Source organism: Dreissena polymorpha, chromosome 9 (genome assembly GCF_020536995.1).
Source record: "Dreissena polymorpha isolate Duluth1 chromosome 9, UMN_Dpol_1.0, whole genome shotgun sequence".
NCBI classification, from domain to species: Eukaryota; Metazoa; Mollusca; class Bivalvia; order Myida; family Dreissenidae; genus Dreissena; species Dreissena polymorpha.
This window is the reverse complement of record NC_068363.1, coordinates 42,929,108-42,951,021: the sequence shown is the minus strand read 5'-3', so window position 1 is coordinate 42,951,021 and position 21,914 is coordinate 42,929,108. Positions and strand designations below refer to the sequence as shown.

General features: G+C 41.1%; 1 protein-coding gene across 3 annotated transcripts in view; it reads left to right on the top strand.

The window, feature by feature from the left end:
• LOC127844565 (membrane-bound transcription factor site-1 protease-like) overlaps nucleotides 1–21,914 on the top strand; it is a 42,272-nt gene that overhangs the window by 14,739 nt on the left and 5,619 nt on the right. For all 3 annotated transcript variants that reach the window (XM_052374918.1, XM_052374920.1, XM_052374919.1), the window contains exons 10-22: nucleotides 704–888; nucleotides 1,508–1,687; nucleotides 2,177–2,251; nucleotides 6,177–6,347; nucleotides 6,785–6,929; nucleotides 9,139–9,321; nucleotides 10,250–10,326; nucleotides 10,880–10,975; nucleotides 11,970–12,049; nucleotides 12,492–12,527; nucleotides 14,576–14,732; nucleotides 15,423–15,547; nucleotides 21,662–21,739. In XM_052374918.1, the coding sequence (XP_052230878.1) occupies nucleotides 704–888; nucleotides 1,508–1,687; nucleotides 2,177–2,251; nucleotides 6,177–6,347; nucleotides 6,785–6,929; nucleotides 9,139–9,321; nucleotides 10,250–10,326; nucleotides 10,880–10,975; nucleotides 11,970–12,049; nucleotides 12,492–12,527; nucleotides 14,576–14,732; nucleotides 15,423–15,547; nucleotides 21,662–21,739 (1,588 nt within the window). The remainder of the gene's footprint in view (nucleotides 1–703; nucleotides 889–1,507; nucleotides 1,688–2,176; nucleotides 2,252–6,176; nucleotides 6,348–6,784; nucleotides 6,930–9,138; nucleotides 9,322–10,249; nucleotides 10,327–10,879; nucleotides 10,976–11,969; nucleotides 12,050–12,491; nucleotides 12,528–14,575; nucleotides 14,733–15,422; nucleotides 15,548–21,661; nucleotides 21,740–21,914) is intronic.

Below are 21,914 nucleotides of genomic sequence, written 5' to 3'. Positions count from 1 at the left end.
TGTTAATAGCCTAAGTACTAGCATATTTTGCAAAATTTCAATCGACCCTGCCAATGAAGACCACCTGTGAACAAAGACCACAACGACCAAATCCCTTGAGTGGTTGTTATTTGCAGGTTGGACTGTATATTCTTTACGGCAAATTGGGTTTAAAATAACCTCATCTGTGGTTGAACTAACAGTCGAACCTCATTATTTCAAAGTCGTCAATATCAAACAATACATTTGAATAATAAGAATTTTAAGTTCACATTTATATGTTCTCTTAATAACAATTATAGTTTTCAGGAAAGAAAATATTGTTAATTATAATAATTAAGTTTCAAACAGTCTTAACTTGCATGCAAATTATAGCCACTCTTAAATGAATACACAGACCTGTGAAGTTCAGAGTTGCAAGCATGCTGTTGTTTGAAGTAAGAGATTGCGTACAGTGTCAATTCTGATTAGGCTGTGCAGTCAGCACTAGCTTAATATCAGGGACGACACTTTCCGCCAAGGCTTGATTTTCATTTAGAAGAGGCTTTGGAAACTTCTATAAAAGCAGAAAGTGTCTCCCCTGATAAGCGTAGGAACTTTGTAATCATGTGACAATTTTCACTTAGGAAATTTGTGATTATGGGTCCAGTTTTGTGTTGGAACTTTGTGATTAGGGACCAGTTTTGCGAGAAACTTTGTGATAATGGTTCAGTTTCATTCTCAGGTCTCCTACACGTCATGGTTCCTGGATGCTTTCAACTACGCAATCATGAAGAAAATCAATGTTCTAAACCTGAGCATTGGGGGGCCAGATTTCATGGACCATCCATTTGTAGACAAGGTGTGGGAGCTGACTGCGAATAATGTCATATTGGTGTCAGCCATTGGCAATGACGGACCTTTGTATGGGTAAGTTTGCAGGAGTTATTTCCTCTTGGCCATTAGGAACAATAGGCCAATTTAGGCCCAATATTATTTCGTAGTCAAGGCTCTGTACTGTTTTTGCATATTTGTTCTTGAAATTTGCCAAGGTTAGAATGGATTCATGACAACTTTAATATCCTGGAATGATACTGACTTTCATATCAAAGTAAGCTTCATGTGTGAAATCAGATTTTGATTCCTTTCATGTGCATACATTAATTGCAGGGTTCTTAATGCTCGTGGGAAGGGGCAATACACCTTCATACAAGGTCAACAAATAGTGTGTGAAAGCCAAATGTTTTGGAAGAACTTTTGGGTTGAAATAAAAAAATTACTGTGTTATGTTTTTTTTGGGGGGAACCTCAATTAAATAAATACATGTTCTTAGGGGATAAAGCCTTTGTTTGTCTACAGCTAAAGAGTAAAAAGAACAAAAGTCCTTCTGTTATTTGAGCTTCGTTCTGTAGAAACTGGGCTTAATGCATGTGCTTAAAGTGTTGTACCAGATAAGCCTGTGCAGTTGACACAGGCTAATCTGGGACAAGACTACTCACATGCATTAAGCCCAGGTTTTCCAGAACGCCGCTCATTTTATCCTCTGTAGGACGCTTAACAATCCGGCTGACCAGATGGACGTGATCGGTGTGGGAGGCATCAACTTTGACAACCAGATTGCCAAGTTCTCCTCTAGAGGGATGACCACATGGGAGCTGCCTGGGGGATACGGGAGGGTGAAGCCTGACATTGTGACGTATGGCTCTACAGTTCGTGGGTCAGCCCTAAAGTGAGTTATGATTTTAAGCTGAAAATCGGGTTTTTTTCTTTCTTAAATATTGGCTGTTTTTCACAATTTCGGCAAATCTAATTTTCAGAATTTTTAGAAGTTCATTACTCAAAAGTTTACAATTTTAAAAAGTTTGCCACTCATTTTTTCACAAGTCTGAATAGTTTGCAACTAATTGTTTTCGCGAATTGAAGTGCTGAAGGCAGTTTCACAAAGATTTGAATACAGCCCTGTAAATAGGGTCTTATATTTCTGTATTTTTTTTATTACGAAACTAACTCCTGTATTTTAAAATATCTCATATTGTGAATATTGACCTTTATTCAATATTCTCTTTTCTTTAGTTATGCAAAATATCAACATTTTGGACTCTGAACACTAGGTCTTGAACTATTACATTTATTTTGTTTAACGTGCCTCTCTTACATCAAACTTGAATTAGTGAGCCTTGTGAAAATGCTCTAGTTTAATATGCTGTTTCCTACCCAGGGGTGGCTGCAGATCCCTGTCTGGTACCAGTGTGGCATCTCCCGTTGTTGCAGGGGCAGTAACTCTGCTCTACAGGTCAGTTGTTCTTATTGTGATAAGAAGATTGGTAAATGTTCATACAAATTGTTTGGTTTTGTAATTGTTTAAGATAAAAAGTGAAATACTTAAACTTGATGCAAAATCTGTGTCACTCACATCTCAGACACAAATGGGAAGTGAACCATGAGCATTAACATTATGAACAGGTTTCTATCTTTTTCTACAGGCTGAACAGCGACGATACTTTCCACTTAAACTGGATTTTTATGCCCCCCTTCGAAGAAGAGGGGGTATATTGCTTTGCTTATGTCGGTCTGTCGGTCCGTCCACCAGGTGGTTGTCAGATGATAACTCAAGAATGCTTGGGCCTTGGATCATGAAACTTCATAGGTACATTGATCATGACTCGCAGATGACCCCTATTGATTTTGAGGTCACTAGGTCAAAGGTCAAGGTCACGGTGACCCGAAATAGTAAAATGGTTTTTGGATGATAACTCAAGAATGCATACACGGCCAACAGGGCGAACTCTGAACAATATAACTGAAGCAACTGGTCTGTAATCCTAAATCTATAATTATCAGTCCAATGAAACATCATCCTTTGAGTAAAATAAAGTGGATCAGTAAAAATATTATCAGAATATGAGATTTTTTGTATATTTTGTATATTAAATATTGTGTTAATGTTAAATTTTGTTGATTAATATAAATATAAGCAAGACAGGGGAGGTAATACACTGTTATATCTTTCTTATATACAGGGGAAACAAATGCAATAAGTTTAAATTTCATGTTTAATGAATAGAGGATATTTATCATGTCAGTGTGAGATCATTTGTTATTTTTTATGATCACATTTTATAATAACTTTGACAAAACAACACTTACCTGAATACCACAATGGATTCCACCCAAACAATACCCCACGCCCCTACCAGAATCCCTTCCCCCCCCCCCATTTTTTTTTTAAAACATCATCTAATAAATTACCACACCCCACATTTTACCCCCCCTCTCACCCCCACCCCCCCTCTACCCACCCCCCTACCCCCCCCCACCCCCCATTTATTTTTTTTAAACATCTAATAAATAACCCCACCCCACATTATACCCTCCTCTCACTCCCCCCGACCCCCCCCCCTAGCCCCCACCCCCCAATTTTTAGCTCACCTGAGCGATAGCTCGAGGTGAGCTATTGTGATCACTCAGCGTCCGGCGTCCGTCCGTCCGTCCGTATACAAATTTGTAAACATCTTCTTCTACTAAACCATTGAGCCAATTTCAACTAAATTTCATGTGGAGCATCCCTAGGTCATGGGACAAAAGAATTGTTAAAAAAAATTTGATCACATAACCAAGATGGCCGCCATGACCATATATGGTAAAAACCTTAAAAAATTTTCTTGTCAGAAACCGCTTATCAGATTTTCAAAAAAATTCACAGGGATGACCTTTGAGGGCTCCCCTGAAAAAGTTGTTCAAAGAAATTTGATTCGTCAAAAAACATGGCCGCAGGAGCTCGTTGAACTTTGCATGTTTATTCGTTTTTGCCTATTTTGTGAAAACTTTCAAAAATCTTCCACATTTTTTGTCCGATCCTTTCCAAATTTGCAGTGTCTTTATATCAATGAGGACACAAACCCTACAAAAAATGAGCATTATTGGTCCATGAAGTACAGAATTACCTCCCCTTGAATTGAGAAAATGGTGTTTATGCAATAAAGTCCAAATTTTTCATCCAATTCTTTCCAAACTTGTAAGGATTTAGCATGGTTCAAACAAGGGAAACAACTACGGTTTATGCATGTTCTTTTTATTACAGATTTGCCTCCCTTTAATTCATTCAAAATCTCATTTTACAGCAGAGATTCCAAATCTGACCTGTAAATGAGCCCCATATTTACTGCTGGTGCTATGTTACCTTTTCCCATTTGATCATTCTTAAGTATTGGTCTTGTAATGCTGCTACTGCTACTGCTACTGCTACTACTACTACTACTACTACTACTACTACTACTACTACTACTACTACTACTACTACTACTACTACTACGACTACTACGACTACTACTACTACGACTACTACTACTACTACTACTACTACTACTACTACTACTACTACTACTACTACTACTACTACTACTACTACTACTACTTCTTACTACTACTACCACTACTGCTACTACTACTACTACGACTATACTACGACTACCTACTACTACTACTACTACTACTACTACTACTACTACTACACCACCACCACCACCACCACCACCACCATTCACAGTGACAAAAAACGTATTCACACAATGGCTGCTACTACAACTTATAGCCCATATAGGGGGGCATGCATGTTTTACAAACAGCCCTTGTTTCTATGGGATTTTAACCACAACTGTTCATGTTTATCTCCGACACATATTTTTAGGTCACCTGTCATGAAGTGACACAGTGAGCTTATGTGATCGTGTGATGTCCGGCGTCGGTTGTGCGTGCCTGCGTGTGTCCGCGCGTCCGTCCGTCAACAATTTGTTTGTGTAGACAGTAGAGGTCACAGTTTGCATCCAATCTTGATGAAATTTGGTCAAAATGTTTATCTTGATGAAATCCGGTTTGGGATTGTATTTGGGTCATCTGGGGTCAAAAACAAGGTCACTAGGTCAAATAATAGAACAACCTTCTGTAGACAATAGAGGTCACAGTTTTCATCCAATCTTTATGAAATTTGGTCAGAATGTTTATCTTGATGAAATCTGGGTTGGGATTTTATTTGGGCCATCTGGGGTCAAAAACTAGGTCACTAGGTCAAATAATAGAAAAACCTTGTGTAGACATTAGAGATCACAGTTTTCATCCAACCTTTATGAAATTTGGTCAGAATTCTTGATGAAATCTGGGTGGGATTGTATTTGGGTCATCTGGGGTAAAAATCTAGGTCAAATAAATAGAAAAACCTTGTGTTGACAATAGAGGTCACAGTTTTCATCCAATATTTATGAACTGTGGTCAGAATGTTTATCTTGATGAAATCTGGATTGGGATTGTATTTGGGTCATCTAGAGTCAGGAACTAGGTCACTAGGTCAAATCATAGAAAAACATTGTGTAGACAATAGAGGTCATAGTTTTCATCTGATCTTAATGAGTCAGGTGAGCGATTCAGGGCCATCATGGCCCTCTTGTTTTTTTAAACATCTAATAAATTACCACACCCCACATATACCGCACTCTCACTCCCCCCTACCCCACCTACCCCCCCCCCCATCCCCCACCTCCCCCCAATTATTTCTTTTTAAACATCTAATAAATCACCCCACCCCACATTATTACCCCCTCTCACCCCCCTACCCCCCCCATCCCCCCAATTTTTTTTTTTTTAAACATTATTAATTACCACACCCCACATTATACCCCCCCCCCCCACCCCCCCCCCCCCCCCCCCCCTACCCCCACCCCCTCCCAAAAAAAAAAGTTTTTTTTAAACATCTTATAAATTACCACACCTCACATTATATCCCCCTCTCACTCCCCCCTACCCCCCCCACCCCCACCCCCCCCAATTTTTTTTTTTTTAAACATCTAATAAATTACCCCACCCCACATTATAACCCCCTCTCGACCCCCACCACCCCCCCCCAACCCCCCCCCCCCCCCCCCCCAAAAAAAAATGTTTTTTTATTTTTTAAACATCTAATAAATTACCCCACCCCACATTATTACCCCCTCTCACCCCCTATCCCCCCACCTCCCTACCCCCCATGCATGCATGCATGTTTTACAAACAGCCCTTGTTATTTATGAGAGACTTCCTTCAAATGAAAATTTCCATAAATGTGGAAAGTGTTTTTCCTGATCACCGTTTGGAAACTGCACTTGCTTATCTGGGACGACATTTTACGCCCATGCATAAGGCCCAGTTTTCCCAGAACGCAGCTCATAATACTATGAATCTAATTGCAGCTCAGTTCTGGATCGGGAGGGTGTGATCAACCCTGCCAGTATGAAGCAGGCCCTGATAGCATCTGCCAGACGCCTGCCAGACACTGCAGTGAACATGTTCGAACAGGGTCACGGGAAGCTGGACCTTCTGAGGGCCTACCAGACCCTGCGAACCTACAAGCCACAGGCTAGGTTGGACTGGTGATATCGATGAACCTGTCAAGGCTTTCAAGACTTCCCTTATGGGGTGGGGGGGGGAGACAGTCTGAACCCATGGAATTTTTACAAATAAACTGTGGTCGTCTTCCCCACCATAGAGCCTAGCTAAAATCCCCTGAGGAGATGTTTTATACTGTGTAGTTGTCTTAAATGCTTTTGTGCAATTTAATAGTGGTCTGTAATTGGATATAAATTTTGATGAAAAAAAAGTGATGTGCGTATAAATGGCAAAAACAATTGCTGGGATATAAAAGATAGTCTACAAAGAAACTCAAATACTGGGCGACTACCCAGAAAATGGACTCAAAAGTGTCATTACTATTATTTGCAATCAAGCCTAAATAAATATCTTGACACTTAAATTTATTCTCATGTGGAGACAGAATAACTTCAGTCTGATTTAATTTCAGTCTGAGTCCTAGCTATGTGGACCTGACAGAGTGTCCCTACATGTGGCCCTACTGCTCCCAGCCTTTATACCATGGGGCCATGCCCATAATTGTCAACGTGACCATACTCAATGGCATGGGAGTCACTGGGAAAATTGTGGATAAGGTAGGTGGAGTTGTTGAGAATGATCTAGGATCACATTGTGGATAAGGTTGGTGGAGTAGTAGAGCATGATCTAGGGTCACATTGAGGATAAGGTAGATGGAGTTGTTGAGAATGATCTAGGATCACATTGTAGAAGGTAGATGGAATTGTTGAGAATGATCTAGGATCCCATTTTGGATAAGTTAGGTGGAGTTGTTGAGAATGATCTAGGATCACATTGTGGATAAGGTAGATGGAGTTGTTGAGAATGATCTAGGATCCCATTTTGGATAAGGTAGGTTGAGTTGTTGAGAATGATCTAGGATCACATTGTGGATAAGGTAGATGGAGTTGTTGAGAATGATCTAGGATCACATTGTGGATAAGGTAGGTGGAGTTGTAGAGAATGATCTAGGATCACATTGTGGATAAGGTAGGTGGAGTTGTTGAGAATGATCTAGGGTCACATTGTGGATAAGGTAGGTGGAGTTGTAGAGAATGATCTAGGATCACATTGTGGATAAGGTAGGTGGAGTTGTTGAGAATGATCTAGGATCGCATTGTGGATAAGGTAGGCGGAGTTGTTGAGAATGATCCAGGATCACATTGTGGATAAGGTAGGCGGAGTTGTTGAGAATGATCTAGGATCACATTGTGGTTAAGGTAGGTGGAGTTATTGAGAATGATCTAGGATCGCATTGTGGATAAGCTAGGCGGAGTTGTTGAGAATGATCTAGGATCACATTGTGGATAAGGTAGGTGGATTTGTTGAGAATGATTCAGGATCACATTGTGGATAAGGTAGGTGGAGTTGTTGAGAATGATTCAGGATCACATGGTGGGTAAGGTACAAATGTAGGTGGAGTTGATCACCAAAGGTACAGGAGGTTGCTCAAAAGGCAAAGTTTATTCAAGGCTGCGCCTTTGAGGGCTCCAGTATAAAATGATAAAAAGCCGCAATTAAAATACTGTTTGTTGGCCCTTCGGGTGCAAATAATTACAATTGATGCATCTAACAAATATCAGTGAAGCATTTTTTTGTTCTCTTTAATATAAGTTAATTTTTTTCACACATTTGGCAATTGTCTTGTTAGTAAAAATTAGGTTTTGCTACTTTACCAAGCATGCACTGTATCTAGCGATTTCATTTATAGATGGATGGCACATGCAATTTTACAACAACAAATTGTTGAAAGTTGTAGCTGCAATTTTTGCAAGTTTTTTGTCATTTAGAATAGCATTGTAGGTGTGAAAACACATGAAAGTTGCCACTTACAGCTTAACCAAGGTGTCATTTTGATGTTTTAGTGTATGTGGAAGAAAGCTTACAACTGTCATAAAGAAACATGTAATATTAATCTACAAAACATAATGGTTGATCTGAAAGCACAACTATTGGTTTATGAATCATTGGTGGTGAAGCAGGGGCCAAATCTAAAATAAAGTGTTGCTGAGAAATGTTTTATGCTATTTAACTCATGTAAAACTTTCTGTGAACTTGGCCCCAACAAATTGTAATCAGGACTTTTTTTACTAAGGGCCATTTAGATAAGTAGGTTGATTGATTACAAACCCATATTTTGATTTAGTATGGCCTTGATAATTTAATATTTTTATATTTTTGTATATATATTTAAATTTCAAAAGAGATTTTTTAAAGATACTGTTATATTTTTGGTGTGTATTCCTTCAGTAAAAATGGCAGGAGGCATACAGTATGACCCAATTCCTTGTTTGGGTGTATGTAGGGTAAACATTTTGCACCGGGCTTATAACTGTGACATGCATGAAAGGATTTCAATAAAAAAATGATTTGTTGCATGCAAAATCAAGTCCAGCGCTTTGTTATATGGATATAGTGAAAGTAGATGTACATGCCTATTAGTATTTGGTGAATTAAAGGGACCTTTTCACAGACTTTGGCATGTATTAAAGTTTTTCATTAAATGCTTTATATTGATAAATGTAAACATTGGATCCAGAAAGCTCCAGTAAAAAAACAAGAATTTAATTGAAGAAAGAAAAAAATAACCCTCAACTGGGCTCGAACCACTGACCCCTGGAGTAATAGTCTTACGCTTAGACCACTCGGCCATCAGTGCTCATACAATGTGTGATGTATTTTAAAGTTTTCAATATTTTAAGATTACATGTAGTATGCTACATGTGTCAAGCCCGGCGTTGCCAGAGCAAGGCTCAAATGTTTTGTTTTCTATCACTTGTTCTACAGCCTGTGTGGGAGCCATACGGACCTCACAACGGTGACTACATTGATGTCTCCTTCTCCTACTCCCAGACCCTGTGGCCGTGGTCTGGCTACCTAGCCGTGTGGATTGCAGTCAACAAGAATGCTGCACGCTGGGAAGGACAAGCGCAGGGGCACGTCACTCTGACTGTTCAGTCGCCTGCTCAGGTAATACATTTTAACAGTGGAATGATTTCTGACTGATTATTTATTTATAATGTCAAGACTGCGTTACAGATTACTTTATTGGTTTAATAAGAATGACTTTTTATGCCCCCGAAGGAGGGCATATAGTGATCGGACCATACGTCTGTCCGTCTTTCTGTCTGTCTGTCCTTACGTCAAACTTTCGCGTTTAGGTTTCGAAAAATTCTCAAGACTTCTATGTTGCTTCAGATAGCAACTTCATATTTTGCATGCATGTGTATCTGGTGGAGCTGCACATTTTGAGTGGTGAAAGGTCACGATTAGGGTCATCCTTCAAGGTCAAAGGTCAAATATATGGCTTCAAAGCGGCGCTGAAGGGGGCATTGTGTTTCTGACAAACACATCTCTTGTTGTGAACTCATTAAGAGAGGATCTAGGCCTGTAGGTCATTTATCTTTCTTTCCCATAAGTGTTTCCAAAGTCACACCCCTGTTTAAGTAGTTATTGTTTGTAGATAATATTAATGTTGAAATGAACATTATTTGCTGAAAAAACAACATCATACGTGTCCAGAATAAAAAAACTTAATGTTCTGTTAAATGCTGAAATTCTACTTTTTATCTTTGTATTTTTGGCCCTCTATAGGTGAGAGCATTAAGACAGAGGGACATAGTTGTCCCTCTGTCTGTCTGTGTGTTCGTCCGTCCGTCCGTCCTTCCGTCCGTCCGTCCGTCCGTCCGTCAGTTCTTCTGTCTGTTACAAACTTGTCAGGTTTAGCAATATAAAACTGCAGTCATAGCAAGTAATATATGACTGTTGTCATAGCAAGCAAGATATGACTGTAGTCAAAGAATGCAATATATAACTGCAGTCATGGCTGAAGGCTTTTGAGTTTGTTTTTTTGACAAGACAGGGTCCTGTGTACTATTTGTACTGTTCTATTGTACAGGGAGAGGAAACGGAACCCCGAGTCTCCCATTTGAAGCTGCCAATCCGGGTCAAGATCATACCCACACCACCCCGAAGGTACACATCAGGCTTTGCTTATTAGCCTTGCTCTGGGACAATGGGGCTTAATGCATGTGCATGAAGTGTCATCCCATATTAGCCTGTACAGTTCACATAGGTGTATCAGGGAAAACACTCTCTTCCTAAACTGGATTTTCACTTAGAAGAAACTTCCTTTAAATAAAAAAAAACATAAAAAGAGGAAGGGTTGTGCTAATTTGGGACAACATTTTACACACATGCATTTAGCCAAGTTTTCAAAGAATGTGGCTCTTATTGTTATACAAAAAGGAAATTCTCCATATGGTATTCCAACTTATTATCTGCCATTTTGTGTCTCAGTTTAATGAGCAATTGCTTATTGAAAGTTTTCTATGCTGCAGTGTTATGATTACTAAAATATTTTGAATAACTGACTTCTAAAATCTAATGTACTCACAGTAAGTAAATAATTATCATACCCAATATATATATATATTTACTACCCTTATCTTCGGAAGTAACATGGGAATAAGCGAGGTCTGCTTTAGCCAATGAGAGATGATCTTTGAGCATTTGCATTTATTTACAGTCAGCGTATATTATGGGACCAGTACCACAACCTGCGCTACCCTCCTGGATACTTCCCCAGGGACAATCTGCGCATGAAAAATGACCCTCTGGATTGGTAAATACCCTGGATATGTCTTGTTGTTTCTGAACTTGGATATGTCTTGAAATTTTTTAACTCTTTAATTTTCTTAAACGTTTTGACCCTTGATCTTTCTTGTCCGTCCGTTCGTCTGTCTGTCCGTCACACTTTGCGTTTAGGTTTCGAAAAATGTGTTTAGGTTTCGAAAAATGCTCATAACTTCTATCAAAGCATTTATCGGGGGCATATGTCATCCTATGGGGTCAGCTCTTGTTCTTGCATTTTTATGCCCTCGGATTGAATGATAGGCTGTGTCTGGCCTGTCTGTCTGTCATTCTTTCCCAAAACTTAAGTGCGATAACTTTTGCAATATTGAAGATAGCAACTTAATATTTGGCATGCATGTGTATCTCATGAAGCTGCACATTTTGAGTGGTGAAAGGTCATGGTCAAGGTCATTCTTCAAGGTCAAAAGTCAAAAAATACAATCCAAGGGAAGTAATAAGCTTTAAAAGGGAGATAATTTCTAAACCTGCCAAATCATATATTGAAATTTTATTTCAAAGCGGCGCAATAGGGGGCATTGTGTTTCTGACAAACACATCTCTTGTAAACAAGATCTTTCTTTTAGTTTTTTGTTAAGACCGCCTAATTATTTCAGCTTTATTATATTGTTTACATTAAAATTATTAAAACAAAAAATACTGTATTGTTAGAAAGATTTAATTTTATCTGAATTTGTAGCCAGAAAGAATAGGATTTCCACAATGATTTTTTTCTGAATTTGCAAACGAAGTTTTTCTTTATGGGCCTTGTTACTACCAAACCAGTACAGCTCTTTTTACTGTTAGTGTATTTTCTGTTTTAAAGAAGTCTTTCGGAAGCAAACATTGTAATGTTGGCAGTAAGTGAAAGACTGGATCAGCCAGGACTGACTGCATTTCACCAATGACGTTAAAGACAGGATCAGCCAGTACTTACTGCATTCCACAACTGATACAGCCCTGATACAATCTCTGGTCTTTTCCAGGAACGGTGATCACATTCACACCAACTTCAAAGACATGTATCAACACTTGAGATCAGCTGGATACTTTGTTGAAGTGCTTGGTAAGAATACAGTACATTTGGGGGGGGGGTATTTTGATATGTTTCTCACTTGTTATTTTTTATTTGCAACCATTTGGATCAAGTTGACTGTCACTGTTAATAAAACTTGAATATACCTCCATTCGGTGATAAAAGTTTAGGTGGCAGAATCGTTCTAAATTGTGTGTGTAAGTAGTGTACATGCAGACCTATTGATGGGATTGCTCTCTTATTCAAATAAAGATGCATTTATTAATAAATGGTACAATACCTGGTTTTATTGAATTGCCATGTTTCTTTTTTCACTGTTGTAATTTAATTTAATAATCAAAATGCAAGACTTAATAATTCATTGGAAAAAAATGTGTCAAGTTCCATGTAATGGTGTCGTTCTGAATAACATGGTTGCTATTATTGTTGTCATTATTGTTATTTTTGCATGCATAATCTTTTGTTTTTCCAGGTTCTCCTTTCACATGCTTTGATGCAAGTGATTACAGTAAGTTAACTGTTGTATAGAAATATTTTACAATAAAATTAATTCTGCACCTGGTCGTTGTAAGTAAAAATAGGGAATACTAATACTACTACATAATTATTTGTGCACACTATGTTTTAAGTCACAGTTAGATGTTGTAAAACACACAGTTATGTAACTTAACATTAAGTTTTACATTACAAAACTAAAACTTGACAAGCACACAAAATATGTGTCATTTATGCACTCAAATTTGGCACAGAGAAAACAGTTTGTTGTTTCCAGCTGGCCCAGAATACACCTGGCAGTGAAGGGCTATATTGGAGTCTCTCTGTAGTGGGGCTGTTATTTGGTCGGTCCATCTGTTGGTCTGCATCATATGTTATAAATAGTGGAACAAACTACTTCCACATTTCTCAAGAAATTAAATTGATATATTTTTAAATGTCATCTACATTAAGTGTATGTGTGCAAGACATGTTTTTCATGTCCAATGATCCTAACTGCTTTGAGGTATATGCCCTTGAAATATAAGACATGGGCATGACAGTAGGATAAAATATTAGATGTTGTCATTATCCCCACGCTTTTTGAAAAGCGTAGGGATATTGTGGTTATCTCCGGCGTCTGTCCATCTGTCTGTCTGTCCGTCCGTCCTGGCCACTATTTCCTCCAACACTATAAGCACAAGAACCTTTGAAACTTACACACATGGTAGCTATGAGCGTATGTGCGATTCTGCACTATTTGGAATTTTGATCTGACCCCTGGGTCAAAAGTTATGGGGGTTGGGGTGGGGCCAGGTCAGAGATTTTCACTCATTTTTAATGTTATTTTACTTTAACTTTTTCATTTCTACACCGATTTACCTAAAATTGATACTGAACATCTCTTATGACAATACGATCAATCTAAACTATGCATGGCCATATAACCAACCCTGGGGTGCCCCGCCCACATAGACCACGCCCACCCAAAATTGCCTTTTACTATAACTTCTTCATTCTACACCGATTCACTTCTAATTGATACTGAACTTCTCTTATGACAATACAGTCAATCTCAACTATGCATGGCCCCATTTCCAACCCTGGGGCGCCCCGCCCATATAGACCACGCCCACCCAAAATTGCCTTTTACTATAATTTCTTCATTTCTACACCGATTCACTTCAAATTGATACTGAACCTCTCTTATGACAAAACTGTCAAGCTCAACTATGCATGGCCCCATTACCAACCCTGGGGGGCCCCGCCCACATAGACCACGCCCACCCAAAATTGCCTTTTACTATAATTTATTTATTTCTACACCCATTCACTTCAAATTGATACTGAACTTCTCTTATGACAATACGGTAAATCTCAACTATGCATGGCCTCATAACCAACCCTGGGGCGCCCCGCCCACATAGGCCACACCCACCCAAATTTGCCTTTTACTATAATTTCTTCATTTCTACACCGATTCACTTCAAATTGATATTGAACTTCTCTTATGACAATACGGTCAATCTCAACTATGCATGGCCCCATTACCAACCCTGGGATGCCCCGCCCACATAGGCCACACCCACCCAAAATTGCCTTTTACTATAACTTCTTCATTTCTACACCTATTCACTTCTAATTGATACTGAACCTCTCTTATGACAATACGGTCAATCTCAACTATGCATGGCCCCATTACCAACCCTGGGGCGCCCCGCCCACATAGGCCACACCCACCCAAAATTGCCTTCAACTATAACTTCTTCATTTCTACACCGATTCACTTCTAATTGGTACTGAACTTCTCTTATGACAATACGGTCAATCTCAACTATGCATGGCCCCATTACCAACCCTGGGGCGCCCCTGGGTCAAACATGCAGCGTGGGGAAACGCGTCGGCCTCTGCTGCGCCATTTCTAGTTTATATAATGTTTTGACTAGTGGCAGAGTCTAGAGTATTTCTTATATGCATTAGGCCCCATTTTTGCATGACATGTGTTGTATTAAAGTGATGTACCATATGTCAGGCATTTTGCTGATCGTTGACCCTGAGGAGGAATATTTCCCAATATTTCAGGCACCTTGCTGATCGTGGACCCTGAGGAGGAATATTTCCCAGAGGAGGTGAGCAAACTGCGTCGTGATGTCGACCAGGGTCTCTCTGTCATTGTCGTTGCTGACTGGTACAACACCACAGTGATGAAGAAGGTCAAGTTCTACGATGAAAACACCAGGTACAGTCACAGGGATTGCAACTAACTGTTTGAACATGGCTGCTCACGATTGTTCATTTAAAAAACTTCTTTTGTTTCACTGAACATTTCCTTCCCTACAGTAATTTTTACTGAGGTTTTCAATGAAGTTGACAATCCTGGTCAGGTTGTGGTATGTTGGTGGGGGGGGGGTTAGGTGGGATGTCAGCTGAGCCAGGGTGGTGCAACAGGTGGTTTCCGATTAATAACTAGTTTGCATTGACCAATATTGATGAAGCATTTGATATAGCAAGCTTTTATAGAGATCTGGCTTGGGATCATATTTGATATAGCAAGCTTGTATAGAGAACTGGCTTGGGATCGTATTTGATATACAATGTAGCAAGCTTGTATAGAGACCTGGCTTGGCATTGTATTTGATATAGCAAGCTTGTATAGAGACCTGGCTTGGCATTGTATTTGATATAGCAAGCTTGTATAGAGACCTGGCTTGGGATCGTATTTGATATAGCAAGCTTGTATAGACACCTGGCTTGGGATCGTATTTGGGGCAGGTTTTGTAAAGGGTATTGTTGCTTGACATTAAAAATAACTTATTGATTAATAACTTAATTTAATCATGGAAACTTATGGCAATATGCTTGAAAGAAAATTGACCAAAAGACAGGATCATATGTATATTGAATCCCTGCTTTGGTTGTTTATGTTCAGACAATGGTGGATGCCAGACACAGGTGGGGCCAACATTCCTGCTGTCAATGATCTCCTCTTACCACTTGGGATGGCATTCAGTGACCGCGTCATTGAGGGCGACTTCATGCTCAATGACCATGAAAGTAAGCAGTCACATGAGCCACATACAGGGCTTAATGCATGTGCATATAGTGTCATCCCAGATTAGCCTATGCAGTCAGCACAGGCTGATAGGGGAAAACACTTTCCGCCTACATTGGATTTTTGTTTTTAAACGCAAAATTTCAATTAAAGTGGAAAGTGTTGTCCCTGATCAGCATGTGGAGACTGCACATGCTAGTCTGGGATGATGCAGAGTGTTGTCCCTGATCAGCATGTGGAGACTGCACATGCTGGTCTGGGATGATGTTGTCCCTGATCAGCATGTGGAGACTGCACATGCTAGTCTGGGATGATGCAGAGTGTTGTCCCTGATCAGCATGTGGAGACTGCACATGCTAGTCTGGGATGATGTTGTCCCTGATCAGCATGTGGAGACTGCACATGCTAGTCTGGGATGATGCAGAGTGTTGTCCCTGATCAGCATGTGGAGACTGCACATGCTAGTCTGGGATGATGTTGTCCCTGATCAGCATGTGGAGACTGCACATGCTAGTCTGGGATGATGTTGTCCCTGATCAGCATGTGGAGACTGCACATGCTAGTCTGGGATGATGTTGTCCCTGATCAGCATGTGGAGACTGCACATGCTAGTCTGGGATGATGCAGAGTGTTGTCCCTGATCAGCATGTGGAGACTGCACATGCTAGTCTGGGATGATGCAGAGTGTTGTCCCTGATCAGCATGTGGAGACTGCACATGCTAGTCTGGGATGATGTTGTCCCTGATCAGCATGTGGAGACTGCACATGCTAGTCTGGGATGATGTTGTCCCTGATCAGCATGTGGAGACTGCACATGCTAGTCTGGGATGATGTTGTCCCTGATCAGCATGTGGAGACTGCACATGCTAGTCTGGGATGATGTTGTCCCTGATCAGCATGTGGAGACTGCACATGCTAGTCTGGGATGATGTTGTCCCTGATCAGCATGTGGAGACTGCACATGCTAGTCTGGGATGATGTTGTCCCTGATCAGCATGTGGAGACTGCACATGCTAGTCTGGGATGATGTTGTCCCTGATCAGCATGTGGAGACTGCACATGCTAGTCTGGGATGATGTTGTCCCTGATCAGCATGTGGAGACTGCACATGCTAGTCTGGGATGATGTTGTCCCTGATCAGCATGTGGAGACTGCACATGCTAGTCTGGGATGATGTTGTCCCTGATCAGCATGTGGAGACTGCACATGCTAGTCTGGGATGATGTTGTCCCTGATCAGCATGTGGAGACTGCACATGCTAGTCTGGGATGATGTTGTCCCTGATCAGCATGTGGAGACTGCACATGCTAGTCTGGGATGATGTTGTCCCTGATCAGCATGTGGAGACTGCACATGCTAGTCTGGGATGATGTTGTCCCTGATCAGCATGTGGAGACTGCACATGCTAGTCTGGGATGATGTTGTCCCTGATCAGCATGTGGAGACTGCACATGCTAGTCTGGGATGATGTTGTCCCTGATCAGCATGTGGAGACTGCACATGCTAGTCTGGGATGATGTTGTCCCTGATCAGCATGTGGAGACTGCACATGCTAGTCTGGGATGATGTTGTCCCTGATCAGCATGTGGAGACTGCACATGCTAGTCTGGGATGATGTTGTCCCTGATCAGCATGTGGAGACTGCACATGCTAGTCTGGGATGATGTTGTCCCTGATCAGCATGTGGAGACTGCACATGCTAGTCTGGGATGATGTTGTCCCTGATCAGCATGTGGAGACTGCACATGCTAGTCTGGGATGATGTTGTCCCTGATCAGCATGTGGAGACTGCACATGCTAGTCTGGGATGATGTTGTCCCTGATCAGCATGTGGAGACTGCACATGCTAGTCTGGGATGATGTTGTCCCTGATCAGCATGTGGAGACTGCACATGCTAGTCTGGGATGATGTTGTCCCTGATCAGCATGTGGAGACTGCACATGCTAGTCTGGGATGATGTTGTCCCTGATCAGCATGTGGAGACTGCACATGCTAGTCTGGGATGATGTTGTCCCTGATCAGCATGTGGAGACTGCACATGCTAGTCTGGGATGATGCAGAGTGTTGTCCCTGATCAGCATGTGGAGACTGCACATGCTAGTCTGGGATGATGGAGACTGCACATGCTAGTCTGGGATGATGCAGACATGTGGAGACTGCACATGCTAGTCTGGGATGATGCAGACATGTGGAGACTGCACATGCTAGTCTGGGATGATGCAGACATGTGGAGACTGCACATGCTAGTCTGGGATGATGTTGTCCCTGATCAGCATGTGGAGACTGCACATGCTAGTCTGGGATGATGTTGTCCCTGATCAGCATGTGGAGACTGCACATGCTAGTCTGGGATGATGTTGTCCCTGATCAGCATGTGGAGACTGCACATGCTAGTCTGGGATGATGTTGTCCCTGATCAGCATGTGGAGACTGCACATGCTAGTCTGGGATGATGTTGTCCCTGATCAGCATGTGGAGACTGCACATGCTAGTCTGGGATGATGTTGTCCCTGATCAGCATGTGGAGACTGCACATGCTAGTCTGGGATGATGTTGTCCCTGATCAGCATGTGGAGACTGCACATGCTAGTCTGGGATGATGTTGTCCCTGATCAGCATGTGGAGACTGCACATGCTAGTCTGGGATGATGTTGTCCCTGATCAGCATGTGGAGACTGCACATGCTAGTCTGGGATGATGTTGTCCCTGATCAGCATGTGGAGACTGCACATGCTAGTCTGGGATGATGTTGTCCCTGATCAGCATGTGGAGACTGCACATGCTAGTCTGGGATGATGTTGTCCCTGATCAGACATGTGGAGACTGCACATGCTTGTCTGGGATGATGTTGTCCCTGATCAGACATGTGGAGACTGCACATGCTAGTCTGGGATGATGTTGTCCCTGATCAGCATGTGGAGACTGCACATGCTAGTCTGGGATGATGTTGTCCCTGATCAGCATGTGGAGACTGCACATGCTAGTCTGGGATGATGTTGTCCCTGATCAGCATGTGGAGACTGCACATGCTAGTCTGGGATGATGTTGTCCCTGATCAGCATGTGGAGACTGCACATGCTAGTCTGGGATGATGTTGTCCCTGATCAGCATGTGGAGACTGCACATGCTAGTCTGGGATGATGCAGAGTGTTGTCCCTGATCAGCATGTGGAGACTGCACATGCTAGTCTGGGATGATGGAGACTGCACATGCTAGTCTGGGATGATGCAGACATGTGGAGACTGCACATGCTAGTCTGGGATGATGCAGACATGTGGAGACTGCACATGCTAGTCTGGGATGATGCAGACATGTGGAGACTGCACATGCTAGTCTGGGATGATGTTGTCCCTGATCAGCATGTGGAGACTGCACATGCTAGTCTGGGATGATGTTGTCCCTGATCAGCATGTGGAGACTGCACATGCTAGTCTGGGATGATGTTGTCCCTGATCAGCATGTGGAGACTGCACATGCTAGTCTGGGATGATGTTGTCCCTGATCAGCATGTGGAGACTGCACATGCTAGTCTGGGATGATGTTGTCCCTGATCAGCATGTGGAGACTGCACATGCTAGTCTGGGATGATGTTGTCCCTGATCAGCATGTGGAGACTGCACATGCTAGTCTGGGATGATGTTGTCCCTGATCAGCATGTGGAGACTGCACATGCTAGTCTGGGATGATGTTGTCCCTGATCAGCATGTGGAGACTGCACATGCTAGTCTGGGATGATGTTGTCCCTGATCAGCATGTGGAGACTGCACATGCTAGTCTGGGATGATGTTGTCCCTGATCAGCATGTGGAGACTGCACATGCTAGTCTGGGATGATGTTGTCCCTGATCAGCATGTGGAGACTGCACATGCTAGTCTGGGATGATGTTGTCCCTGATCAGCATGTGGAGACTGCACATGCTAGTCTGGGATGATGTTGTCCCTGATCAGACATGTGGAGACTGCACATGCTTGTCTGGGATGATGTTGTCCCTGATCAGACATGTGGAGACTGCACATGCTAGTCTGGGATGATGTTGTCCCTGATCAGCATGTGGAGACTGCACATGCTAGTCTGGGATGATGTTGTCCCTGATCAGCATGTGGAGACTGCACATGCTAGTCTGGGATGATGTTGTCCCTGATCAGCATGTGGAGACTGCACATGCTAGTCTGGGATGATGTTGTCCCTGATCAGCATGTGGAGACTGCACATGCTAGTCTGGGATGATGTTGTCCCTGATCAGCATGTGGAGACTGCACATGCTAGTCTGGGATGATGTTGTCCCTGATCAGCATGTGGAGACTGCACATGCTAGTCTGGGATGATGTTGTCCCTGATCAGCATGTGGAGACTGCACATGCTAGTCTGGGATGATGTTGTCCCTGATCAGACATGTGGAGACTGCACATGCTTGTCTGGGATGATGTTGTCCCTGATCAGACATGTGGAGACTGCACATGCTAGTCTGGGATGATGTTGTCCCTGATCAGCATGTGGAGACTGCACATGCTAGTCTGGGATGATGTTGTCCCTGATCAGCATGTGGAGACTGCACATGCTAGTCTGGGATGATGCAGACATACATTAAGCCCACTTTTCCCAGAATGCAGATCAAATATCAGCTCATATCAGATCACATCAAATATCAGCTCATATCAGATCACATCAAATATCAGCTCATATCAGATCACATCAAATATCAGCTCATATCAGATCACATCAAATATCAGCTCATATCAGATCACATCAAATATCAGCTCATATCAGATCACATCAAATATCAGCTCATATCAGATCACATCAAATATCAGCTCATATCAGATCACATCAAATATCAGCTCATATCAGATCACATCAAATATCAGCTCATATCAGATCACATCAAATATCAGCTCATATCAGATCACATCAAATATCAGCGCATATCAGATCACATCAAATATCAGCTCATATCAGATCACATCAAATATCAGCTCATATCAGATCACATCAAATATCAGCTCATATCAGATCACAATTTCTAAACATTCTTAAAGGATATTGCTCACAGATTGGGTAAATGGAAATTTTCACAACCATTGTCGCACATTCAAACCCAAATCTATGCAGGATATTCAAATAATTAAAACAACACTCCCTACTAAGCATGTTTTAAAGTTTGTTTTGTGTACGGATAATCATCCGTCTATAAATGGAAAACGCGCATTCATCCATAACTTTTTAAAAAACCTGTCTGTCGAATAGGATTTAAATATGCTGGACATTTCTAAAGCCTGATTAGTCCAGTGGTAGGGTGTTTGATAAGCTTCCAATAATCTCGAGCTCAGATCTTGCCCTTCCCCACAGTTAATGAAACAAATTCCTAGCTAGTATATCTGTTACATATTATTTTAGAAATCATAATGATGTTTGTAAATACATATAATGACATCTTTTTAAAATACAAAAATCTGTGAACACGTCCCTTTAAAAGTTAGTCTTTATAATCAAGTGCCTTTAACTTTTTGTTAGGGATAAAGTTAAAGTTGTTTATTTCATTGATTACCATATTAAAGTCGATGATGTACACAATAGTATTTAAAGTTGTAAATATTTTAATAGTGAAATGTTTCAATGCTATTGCATTATGAAAAACTTGAATTCAGCTAATTCTGTTTAGTAAACAGTTTTAACTATTTTATGGAAATCAAGACATGCATTAAGTGATGGGATGGCAATTATGTAACATGCAACTGGGCCACAATAATTGTATATATGTTTCCTGTACTGTTTGAAGATTTTTTCTATTCAAGTTAACTAACGATGATACAGGTGATTGAGCCCATGTTTATTTGCACTTGTATGATTGTCGTACTACTTTTACCTTTCTCAATTCAATCCTCGTACTGATCTAGTCACAGTGCCTTTACTATGGTAATTCAGTTGTATAGGTTTGTAGCACAGTAAAAGTTAAAATGTATTAAATGATTTTGTCTTTGTTGATTTGTTTCTTTGCATTTATAAATATTTAATGTGTGTTGTCAAGTAAAAATAGAACATATAAAAAATTTATGCAGCCATCAAATTTTATTAAAGAAGCTAAAAATAGTAAAATATGATGCGTTTCTCTTTCAGTAAACTATGCCTCAGGGACAAGTATAGCGAAGTTTCCTCAGGATGGAATCCTAGTGACCAGGACTCTCAAAGATCAGGGTGAGTGGCATTCTGGGAAAACTGGTCTTAATGCATATGCGTAAATTGTCTTCCAAGATTAGCCTGTGCAGACTGTTATCAGGGATTACATTTTCGGCTTATATGCTATTTTTTGTTTAAAGGCAGTCTCTTCTGAACTTAAATCCATTGGGAAAGTGTCTTCCCTGATTAGCCT